Genomic DNA, 12,041 nt, shown 5'->3' with positions numbered 1-12,041 from the left:
TCATCAATAATGCTAATTTTTTAAATTAATAATTGCAAAAAACGTTACATAAACGTAAGTTTCAGTTAAACTCATTTGAATTTCCCGCTCGGAGGCAAATTGCCGGGTAAGATGGCGGCCGTCCATTTGGGGACGCTGAAGAAGATGCTGATGTTGTTTTAATAGATCTCGTTAAAAACTTTCCCTTTCTTTATGATAAAAGTGCAACAGATTTTAAAAACGCAAAGAAGAAGGAACGTACATGGATGGAAATTTCTGAATATTTAAAGTTACCAGGTAATTTTTTATTATTTTTATAAATTATAAATTTTATATTTCATAAGCCATCAACTACATATTTTTCTCTTTACTTTTTTTACTTTGCTTTTATTAACATTTTTTTTATTGTTAATTACAGTTACGGATTGTCAAAATAAATGGCAAAGACTTAGAGAAAAATTTTCTCGTGAAAAGAAAAGAAGAGAACTAGAAACCCGAAGTGGCAGTGGAGCATCTACAAGACCTACGTTCTTATTATATAACAACATGAAATTTTTGGATTCTTTGTTAAAAGCAGGAAGTAAGTTCTATTACCTTTCTATAAGATAAATTAGATTACATGCTTTTTTATTTTTATATATAACTATTGCTTCCTCATAGAGGAAGCTTTGTTTTCGTAAATTCGTATATGAACCTTTGACTGCGTATGGCTCTAATCAACCAAACTTAAAAGAATTATATATAAAATAGGGGTAGAAGAAACCAAAGAAAAGATTGTTTTTTGAGTTTTTAATGTCAATATGTTCAGTGTTTTAAAACGTCGAAATATTGCATTTAAAAAAATGTCGGTATGTGTGTATGTATGTATGTATGTATGTATGTATGTATGTCTGTGCCAAATTTACAGAAATTTCTATAACTCCAGAACTGATCAACCAAATCTTAACGAATTATATATGAAATAGGGGTAGAAAAGACTGAAGAATATAATAGAATTAATAAAAATTGTTAATAATAAAGAGGTTACCGATTTCTATTAAAAAAAGGTTTACCGAAATTTTTTAATTTTATTATATTCTTCAGTCTTTTCTATATTTCTATTTCATATATAATTTTTTAAGGCCGGTATTCATAGTCGGGTCTTATATCCAAGATCGTCTTAAGTATAGTCTTAAGGCGTCATCAGCCAATCAAAGGGCCATATTAGCATCTTAAGACATCACTTCCTCTATGAGGAAGCTAAGTGCAAATTTCTAATTTACACAATTTTTTTTTACTTACTTTACTTTCTTTTTATTTTAAATTTGTTTAATTTTAATATAATAAAATTATATGATTCATATAAATTTAACCAGATTTGATCTATATTTATAATATTTTAACGTTATATACTTGTAAATATGTAGTTTAATTGTATATATTTCTGAATAGTTATATAGATGTTTTTTTTGTTGTATTCTCGGTATTTTTTATAATGTAATTGTTTTATAATTAATTGTATAATTAATTTTTAGAACTTATACAAACATTATACCACGAGGAACACATTTTATTTCTGATATGCCAAAAACTAAAAGTATTTTACAAAAGAGTAAGCCAGTTGAAACTATTAATAGGTGAGTACAACTCATTTAGTGATAATTTAACAAAGCTTTAATTCTTTTGTTTGTAAGATACAAATAATGGTAAAATATTTACTAGTTTAGCCATAATTATGTTACATAAACTAATAAATAATTATAATCTTTTCAGCATTTCTGCTCGATCTGAGGTGTTAAAATCTTTATCACCATTATCAATACAGTTGTCTTCATCATCTGTATCTTCATCTCCATTCCTATCTTCAATCTTATCTTCATCACCAAGTATTAATGAAAATTCATCATTAATGCAATCATGCACAAAATCTACGCCAGAAAATTAAGAAATTTCGTCATTAGTGCAACCATGCATAAAATCTATGCCAGAAAATCAAGAAATTTCGTCACTAATGCAACCATGCATAAAATCTACGCCAGAAAATCAAGAAATTTCGTCACTAGTGCAACCAAGCATAAAATCTACGCTAGAAAATAAAGCAATTTTGTCATCAATGCAACCATGCATAAAATCTATGCCAGGAAATAAAAAAAAAAGCAAAAAATACAATTATTCAAGAAGCGGACGAAGTTGAACAATAGTTTATGAATTTATCATCTGTTATGTCTCAACATTTCTCAAATAAGCAAAAAATGGATGAAGATGATGTTTTTGGTAGCACAATTGCATATCAATTAAAATAGAAGAACCACGGAAGACACAATTATGAAGATTTTATATGAGTTTTAAAGATAATTTTTTATTACATCTTATAACAGTTATGTTAAAATCACATTAGGTTTGCTCTCTGTAGCTGAACTGGCTGCACTAGTTCAGAGTTTATCTTTTTCTTTCTAATGTGGAGTAAAAAAGATAAACTCTGAACTAGTGTAGCCAGTTCAGCTACAGAGAACAAACCTATTGATTTATGTCGAGATGGTTCTTGTTGTACAACTGCAGTAGGGTTTGCATAATTGCATACAAACATACAGCAATCTTAGAGCTATTAAATATTTTAAGTCAAAATGTTAAGTTTGATTGCATGGAAAAAAGCATATAAAGACTGATAATTTTATTTTTGTTTAGTTGCTACGTAATTTTGTCTGTGGATAATATTTAGTTTGTTGTTTGTATGCTTCATAAGTTGCTGTGCACGTTTTGTTTATTTAAATTTTTTTTTAAATTTTATTTTTTATTACAAATAAAATAAACATAACATTTTTGTTTGCTTGAAAATAAACTTTTATTTATAACTTTAAGACGTATTAATGTGTTCTATAATTACAAATATTATTTTGTTCAAAATGTATTAAAATTTTTTACATTTCATATTACAATTCAAACCAAAGTAAAAGTGATATTAAGTTATATGCATTGTTGCCACTTGTTTTACATTAATTATATATGTAATTCAGCATATACATATGTATATTTTTGTACTTTTGATACAGAAATAAAAAAGTAAAAATTGTACTGGATATATGGTATTTATTCGTATAACGTATGATACGTAGATCCCACATGTATACGTTCATATTGCCATGTAACTTCACCTGCGGATGATAGCAAATATTCAGTTAAAATGTCTCTTTGCTCGTATGCTTCGCAAGTTGCCCTATGTGCACTGCAAGGGCTTAGACGTTCTATTCCTTCGTTTTCATCTCTCCATCTTCCTGGTATTACTGTTCCCATATCATTATCATGATCGACAAAGTTTGTTGGGCAGTATGTTTGTTCGCATGATGATTTTTTGGCGTTTTCAGTCATTAAAAAATTGTGTAAATTTACGCATGTTAAAACATATCGATCAACAGTTGATGGATGAGCACAAATTGGGCGACGAAGTATTCGCCATCTTGATACTAGAATACCAAAAGCATTTTCGATTGTACGTCTTGCACGTGATAAACAATAATTAAATATACTTTTGTTATCGCTTAAATATCGACCAGAATAGGGACGCATAACATTTTTATACAATTGAAAAGCCTCATCACCAACGACAAAATAGGGCAATTCTATATCACATCCAGGTAATTTCCTTGTTTCATGCGATATATTAAGTGTGCGATTATATAATGCTTTTCCAAATACTGATTTAGATAGAACACCAGCATCACAAACACTGCCAAAAGCACCTACGTCAACTACAGTGAACTTATACTCATGATCACATATAGCCATGAGTACTAAGCTAAAAGTCTTCTTATAATTAAAATATAAGCTCCCAGATTTTGGTGGTGCTTGTATCTGGATGTGCTTTCCATATATCCATTGCACCAATTGTGTTTGGAAAATTCCACCGTTGCCAAAAGCCCGTGCTTATATTTTTCCACTCATTCAATGTCGGTGGATTAAGATACTCAGTACTAAGTACGTTTAAAATTATTTCGCATGTTTCCTTAACTATGGAATGAGCAGTTGATAATCCAATGCGATATGCTAATGCTATTGATGTCATTTGGTCACCTGTTGCAAGAAACCTATTTTCAAGAAAAAGGATTTTTTTATTATCCATCTATCAATAACAAGGTTCAGAATTGAATTTATTTATACAACTACCTAAGTGTAATAATCAAACGCTACTCTGGAGGCAAGGCTCGCCAATTAGATTTTTTTAAATATGGTCCTATCTTGCTTAGTAATAAATTAAAAGTATCTTCATCCATTCGTGTATATTTAAAAAACATATCTGAATCTTGTTTCAATTCTTGAAAGAGGTGGTCAAAATCTCCTTGATAAAATCTTAATGTATTAATTGGATGACACCACCATCTTCTCTTATGTTTTTTTAATAAACGACGTTGACGACGTCTGTATAACATATAACTCAAACATGACAAAGCATATAACTCTTCGCAGCTTCCATATTTCAATTTTTAGATTTTTCAGAGGATATATGTCCAGCAACACGGATTGCACAATATAATATTACAAATCCACAAAATATATATATGTCAATTTGAATTTGTTCTACAGTGACGATTGAACGTTTTCTTTACGACGCTGCATATGCGTACAACATATATAAAGATACATAATTTGTGTAGCACTTTTGTTATTAGATATGTGATTGGTTCATTTCTTTATGCATATGCCATGGTTATGCAGCTATGCAAACTTCGTCTGAATTGACCCTTATTATGGTTAAGATTGTGCATATGCTTATGGGTTTATGCAAGTTTGTGTGGATATAGCTTTAGAAGAGGATTATATACATATTTGAAAAGTATTATTTTGTAATATGATTTTTCTGAATGTTGTTAAAAAATATTTTAAAAACGTACGGAAAATATATTTTTCAAATGTTATATACTCTGATGACATTTATTTGAGATCAATGCAACATTCAAAATTCCTTGTAATTTGGACTTAGAAATAACGTTGGTAGTACATTAAATTTCAGTTGTTATAATAATGTTATTGTTTTATATTATGCGCAATAACGCTTATCGCGACAGCCATGATGTACATACATTTATTCTGCATATATACGATGCGTGAGTGCGTATATACACGTATGTGGATCGAGCAGTGAGTACTCTTTAATTATTTATATATAAGCATATTTATATATAAGTAAGTAACTATTATATTCTAAAAGTTGTATATTGATGATAAAAACTTAATTAACCATATGTGCTATGAATAGTAGCTGGTGATGCAGGATTCATTTTCCGATTTACAAGAGAGATTTACAGGAGAGAGGAAATATCAATTAATTTATCTACGTTCTATAATAGACTTGTCCTTGGACGTATATAAAAAATATCATCAAGGTTTGTCCACGCTATTATTTTCTATAAAATAACCTCAAAATTTTGGGAAAATATGTCAATAATTATCAAAAAAGAATCATTTCCGAGATGATTTATATCAAAGAACAAACCAATGGAATCAATTTGAACAAGGATACTGAATCACTATACGAGGTCTATTTTGACATCTTAAGTGAACTTTCTAGCTTTAAGGTAGTCCTTTCGCCCCTACTGAAAAAAATCACGTCACGAAATTACATCACGAAATCACGTAATAAAATTAAGTAATTACCCAAGGAGCGCCAATGCGCGTATAATGCGCTTTGAATGTACATTAAACTTTGCATTAAATGCGGATATTTGTCCCGCATTATATGCGCATTTAATGCATATTATGGAAGCGCATACCAAAAAGTGCACCTACGCTCATTGATCGAGGAGCCCAATCGAACAGCTAGTGAACTCTGTACTATATAGGAATTTTTTGCAGCTTTTAAGCATTGCTGGTGAGCACATTCCAGTATGTGCAGCTATCACAGAAGAAAAGAACATTCTTATTTAGAGAATATATCTTAATTTTGGCATGATAAATGTCATTTATTTAAAATTTCATTTATTTAAAATTCAATTTATTTAAAATTTAAAAACTTAAATAAAAATGTTCCATAATGAGTCAGAAGCTACTCATTTAAATATTTTATAAAACCTGTTATTTATAAATTAAATGCTCAATTTGCATTAATTACGCATTTGAACGCGCGCATTTTGAACACACAATGTGGTTTTGAAGCCAATGCAATTGTACGCGCATTAAAAGCACGTTATACGCGCATTGGTGCTCCTTGGGCTACTTCTATTCGAAAACTTGAATCGAGGACTTGGACCGATTTCTAGCATCGTGTACATACACAATAGGCTTTTAATGGCGTTTTCGATTTATTACTACTCGACCCGACTCGGGTCGCATCAATGGACATGGAATACATACATAGATATGTATGTATTCCACGTCAATGATGCTAGAGTCCTGTATACATGATGCGACCCGAGTCGGTTTAAGTCGCAAATCGAAAACGCTATAAGACCGTACTTACATGCAAGTTACCTTATACATGTAGCACCCAATGTCAGCAACAAAAGTACTTCTGTGATATGTCTGTGATATATTTATCACTATGCTCTAAAAAGCCCCTTGCACAATGCCAAGCAACAGGCAATAGCTAGGAACAGGAAATAAAAAAAAATCGTTCATTAAAAAATTCTAATGCTATGATTGGTTGGCAAAATAGGCAATAGGCACAGAATTTTCAACGTAACGGAAACTCTGTGTCTATTGCCTGTGTCACTCTTTATTCTACATTTATACATGATTTCTGATTTATATTCTCTGTTCCTTTTGCCTGTTGCCTAGCATTGTGCAAGAAGCTTTAAAGTACTATTACATCCCACTCGGCATGTAATATTTCAGAAACATTTCTGCAAAATTCCATTTGAAATATTACACCTTTCATTAATATTTCAAAAATATTTCACGACCGTTTTTACATCATTTCGGCAATGTTTCAATGTCCGCAATTAGTTTAAATTCAACCATGCTGAAAAATTTCGGTAATATTTTGGTAATATTATGAAATATTTCTGAAATATATCTACGAAATATTGCAGAAACACTTCAGAGATATTTTAAATACATTTTACACTGAGAAAAATATTTTATATTATCAAACAAAATTTTGTTACTGACGCAAAAACTATTTGTTGATATGTAAAAAATGAAATATTTTGTTACCGGAACAAAAAAAAATGTATTAAACCGTGTGCGTATAGCCGCCGCACGTTTGTCCGAAGTCCGCTCTCTCAGCCGGTCACCCATCCAAGTAGTATACCGGCGCCTTAATTGTTGCTTGACATCGATGATTGAACAGGGTAGTGGTGATCCTCTAAGTCTGGGTGCTTCCGAAGAAGCGCTCGATTTTCCGCTGTGAGCTCTTGCCGTGTTCGCACGTTCGCTCGTATCTGCCCGTGACAAGCGGCGGACTTCGCATTTCTGAGATGGCTTTTGATTTTGCTCGACTCCTTAATACCGGAGCATCCTATGGAGTAACTGATTTTACGACATCTGGAGCATTCGTTGATATCCTGGAGCAGCCCTTGGATCCCTGGAGCATTCGGAGTGGCGATATTTTTTCTGGAGCAATCACTGGATGATTGGAGGAATTGTTACGTTGTTCACAGAAAGTATTCTCCTGGTGGGGTGAGTTTTTGGCGAAGTAACAATCGGGTATCGGATACTCGCAATTTAATTCAGCCGTTTTTATGTTATTAGTTACTTTTCTTTTCTTTCCTCTTATGCGAGTACCATTCTCTATTCACGTAATCACTTAAATTGCGTGTTCTTTGCGCGCGATTTCACTTTCGTAGTTGGTGTTAAGTTCTTGATATATTGTTAATGTAATTACTCTTTCATGTTTGATTAAGGGAATTTTCGCTTTTATTTCGCAATTACTACGTTTACGCGAGCGTTACTTCTGTAGTAACTTACGATATATCACTCGTTTAGAGCCACCGCACAAGACTCTCGTATGATCACGTAGCGTAACGTAACGTGAGCCAACGTACAAAAAACGTATTGGTTACAGCCGTTACGGCGTTATACGTTTCTTGTGCGTTGATCTACGTTACGTTACCATGCGAGAGCTTATGCGGAGGCTCTTACGCGGAATAAATTATCGTAAGTTACTACAAAATTCTGTTTACGAGAAGGAAAATCCCGTTTACGCGAAGGAATTATCGTAAGTTACTACAGAAGTAACGCTCGCGTAAACGTAGTAAATGCAATGTGCGTTAATTTGATTTTTATATCGCATCGTGCGTTGATTGGTCGTACGTTTTATTTGCGCATGTGATCGCTTATTTGCGCGGGCTTATTGTTTCTCTGCGCGCGTGTTTTTACATTAATCGTTCATTCTAAAGTTTTTAGATATATAATTATTGTAGTTTTCCCTTTATGATCATTTAAGCGAGTTTGTGCATTATATCGTATTATGCTGTACACACGCTTGCGCGCGTGATCGCAACTTAGTTGATTGGAGCTTAAAGTTTTTTCTACAGAATATTACCATACCGTAACTTTTTAATTCAGATAATTGCCATCGTCTCAATAGTGAATGGTAGTGAATTGTTGTGATTGTTTATTTGAAGAAAAAGCTTTGCGTGGTCACACGTATTGTAAATATCGTATTAATTACGAAGTTACAAATATGGATTACATAGAAACAGATATATATATGTATATATATATATATATATAAAATATATTTATTAATAATTTTCTTTTTCAGCGGCGGCGGAATTGGCGAGTGATAATTTATCGGAATGAACAAAAATAGCAAACAATAAATACTCAGCACTTGTTTTCAAAATACGATCATTTTATTAGCATTACTAATGTCTTTTCTTTCACAAACAAAAATAAAATTTATCTTAAAATGTTATTCCTGACCATCATACGTAACAAAAATAAAATGTAATTCACTGTATATAACCATCAGATATCTTTCTTTCTTACTTATTAAATATTTCTTCACATATTAAGTTGTATAAATATAGTAAAACTTATTTTACTGACTTTAAATACATATCTTTTATTAATTTGAAATTACTGTAAATAAATAATATTTTATTAGATTTTGATGGTTTTAACGAAGAACGTTTTGCTGTGATAAGCAAACCTGCAGAAGAAAACGCGCATTCTGCAAATGCTGAAGTTGTAATCGCGGTATGGCATAAATGCAGCATACCAATTTGTACAAATTTGGCAGTGACAACTTCATTTAATTTATTCCACCATTGTAGAGGATCTTCGATAATAGATTCTGACATATGTAAATACTTTTTAACTTCGACAAGAATAGGATCTTCAGGAGGAATAATGCTTATTGTATGTTTCGCAGCCAACTCCAATCGTAATTTTTTAACTCCAAGAAGCTCACATGACTTATTAGGATAATCTGCTATTATGAAAAAGTAAAACTAAACATGAGAATTTAACTTATATATATCATAAAAATAATAATCTTATATTTGGTGATTAATATAGAAGCTGTTGCAAATATAAACTATGTAAGACTTATATATATATATACTACTTATACTAGGCTTAATTACAATATTAAACCTAGATTTTGTAAATCTAGATACTGCAATGTAAATTACCTAGACTAGGTATTGCTTAGATATATAGTTTATAAAAACTGTAATAAAAGTTATATATAGCTCAATGGACAAAATTCATATACACTAATTTTTTTCATTGTAATTCGTAATTTATTGCATATCCCCGCAGGGTTCGCAATCTACTACCAATACTATCCTTCTTCTCTCACTTTAACCCTTTGGACCAACGGCTTAACGTCTCTTTCCGAAAGACGGAGCCCAGTTTTCTCCGCACAAGAGCCTATCTTGCACGGAGGGGCGCAGCTATCGGAAAAAACATTTCCATACTTCATGGCTCTAGTGGACTCGAACCTGGTTCCTCAGATTACGAGTCTGGCGGTCTACCACTAGACCACACTGCCGCCCATAATTTTTTTATTGTATTAAAAGTATAAATTAATTTTATATAGCATATAATCAAATGGAATCAAATATGGATATATTATTAAAAAATATATTTAATTATATTTCTCATTTTATATATAAAAACAATGTCATTCAATTGGACAATAAGTTTTACTGGAACAAAAATATTTGTTAAAATATGATCTAATCTAAAACGTCGCTTAATATTAATAAATAAGATATAAAAATAATCTAATCTGCTCATTTTTAATATTCAGGGGAATCATTTTGTGGATCATATATATTAAAAATTCCTTAGAAGATTGCTGCTTGTCTGCGAAATATTCAGCAACACCTCTAACACTTTAAAGAGTCGGATCCAGAAGTGCTCTGCAAACATGAGTTTCATGAATTTAAAATCGCTTTTTTATATTTTGTAAAATAATTTCTTTAAGTTGTTTTACTACGAATGAATCGTATTCATTTACACACATATTACTCTCAACTTCTGCCCTGAAAATATTAAAGAAGTAATTCGGTTTTAACATTTTTTTTTTATTAAGCGGTATCCATAATTAATGTAGAGAATCTAAGCCGATTTTTAGTACTTTTTGAATTTTTTACAAAAACCTAAATTTGAGGAAGTTATAGCTTGCTAAAGTTTCTTTGATGTCGGCAACTTCAAAAAGTATGACGTCATTTCTTATATAAAGTATGACGTCACCGCACACTTTCGTGTACTATATTTTCTTCAATTTTGAAGAAATTGCAAAAATTCAAAAAGTTTACAAAGAAAGTATGCCATGATCTATCAGACCGCTTAATAAAAAAAATTTATGAAACCGAATTGATACAACAGCATCTATTAACTCAACTTAAAGGCGGCGCAGGGGTCTACGAAACGCTACGCTAGTACGCTACTGCTGTTCATGGAGCTCGCATTCGCTAGCGCTAACGCTTCATGGCTCCATGAACGGAGTTAATAGCATTAGCGTTGGTAGCGCGGTAGCGATGAGCTCCCCGAACGCACCCTTAAGATGTGTTATTACGAAGAATATTACCACATGCCTCGATGGTCGAATTGGTACGACGCCCTACACGGAATGAGGGAAGATCCAGGTTCGAATCCTGGCTGAGGTAATATTTTTCGTAATAAATTTAATAATTTAATTTAATAAAAATGAGATGCTTATACACAAGTATCAAAGATTGTATCAATTTAGAAAAGACCAAATTCCATGGTCGAAACGTGTCGATTAATCCGACCAAAACCATATAGTTGAACCGTCATGATATTGCCAAACGTTGTCGATTAAAAATAGAGTTTTTCTCGTTAATAACTATTGGCGGAACAAATATATACTTTTCTGTTATTATTTTTAATATTGTAGTGTTTTAAACTCCTCATGGTCTGACAACAATAGTTTTGATACGAGGTTAGAATAAAATCCCAATTCATCTCGTCTATGATTGATTGGACGCACCCACCATCTTCTTAGCACTTTTGCCTTCTCATTTTTAAATATACAGCACACAATAAATTCACATATTCGCAATTTAATAGCAGTAATAGTAGCAACTGCTCTGTCTCTGTATCTATCATGGTGAACAACTAAACCGTCCACATTCGAAATACATGACACTGCACTCTGATTGATTGCTTTAATCAAGTTTACAACGTATTGTTACTCTATTGTAGATTGATCCGTTGTACAAGATTCACGACTACTACTCCTACCCCTACAACCCTACGTTGACGCAATTGTAGTTAGCCTTTAAAGACTATACCTCAAGTCTCTAGTAATTTATTCTAGAGCAATTTATTATTCGATTATTATTGTATATAATAACGAACAGAAATCAACAAAAAATATGCTCAGTTCAACAACTTGCATTATACGCTTAGCGAAGTAAATCTTATCATAATAAAAAATACGTTGCTAATTAAATAGATATCAAAAGTTAACACGGAAAATTATTTTATAAAACGGAAAGCAGTAGTGTGTCCTACAATATGCACATATAAGAAATTGTGCAAATTAAGTGAATATATACTTACTAAACTACCGGGGATTTGACATGGGATTGATAGTTATGGGGTTGGGGGCCGGGAGAGATTTTTAGCCGGTAAATAAGTCCGGCATAACCCTGAGGACCGGCCCCGGG

The 12,041-nt window shown here is 31.9% G+C and overlaps 1 protein-coding gene across 1 annotated transcript; it reads left to right on the top strand.

Moving 5' to 3' along the window:
- Positions 1 to 23: 23 nt before the first annotated feature.
- On the top strand, positions 24 to 2,709 carry LOC112462670. Its single transcript, XM_025028573.1, has 4 exons — positions 24 to 276; positions 398 to 559; positions 1,494 to 1,595; positions 1,732 to 2,709. The coding sequence occupies exons 1-4, from the start codon at positions 246 to 248 to the stop codon at positions 1,755 to 1,757; spliced, it is 321 nt and encodes a 106-aa protein (XP_024884341.1). The 5' UTR covers positions 24 to 245; the 3' UTR covers positions 1,758 to 2,709.
- The last annotated feature ends 9,332 nt before the right edge of the window (positions 2,710 to 12,041 follow it).

Source organism: Temnothorax curvispinosus, unplaced genomic scaffold (genome assembly GCF_003070985.1).
Source record: "Temnothorax curvispinosus isolate PA1 unplaced genomic scaffold, ASM307098v1 QBEX01012660.1, whole genome shotgun sequence".
Classification (NCBI taxonomy): Eukaryota; Metazoa; Arthropoda; class Insecta; order Hymenoptera; family Formicidae; genus Temnothorax; species Temnothorax curvispinosus.
This window is presented reverse-complemented; position numbering and strand designations above follow the sequence as displayed.

What these genes read in the sequence shown, in the direction of transcription:
- LOC112462670 (XM_025028573.1), top strand. Translation starts at nt 246, where the DNA reads ATGGAAATTTCTGAATATTTAAAGTTACCAG. An exon ending in TGAATATTTAAAGTTACCAG is followed by an intron (nt 277 to 397) that starts GTAATTTTTTAT and finishes TGTTAATTACAG; the next exon opens with TTACGGATTGTCAAAATAAA. An exon ending in TTCTTTGTTAAAAGCAGGAA is followed by an intron (nt 560 to 1,493) that starts GTAAGTTCTATT and finishes ATTAATTTTTAG; the next exon opens with AACTTATACAAACATTATAC.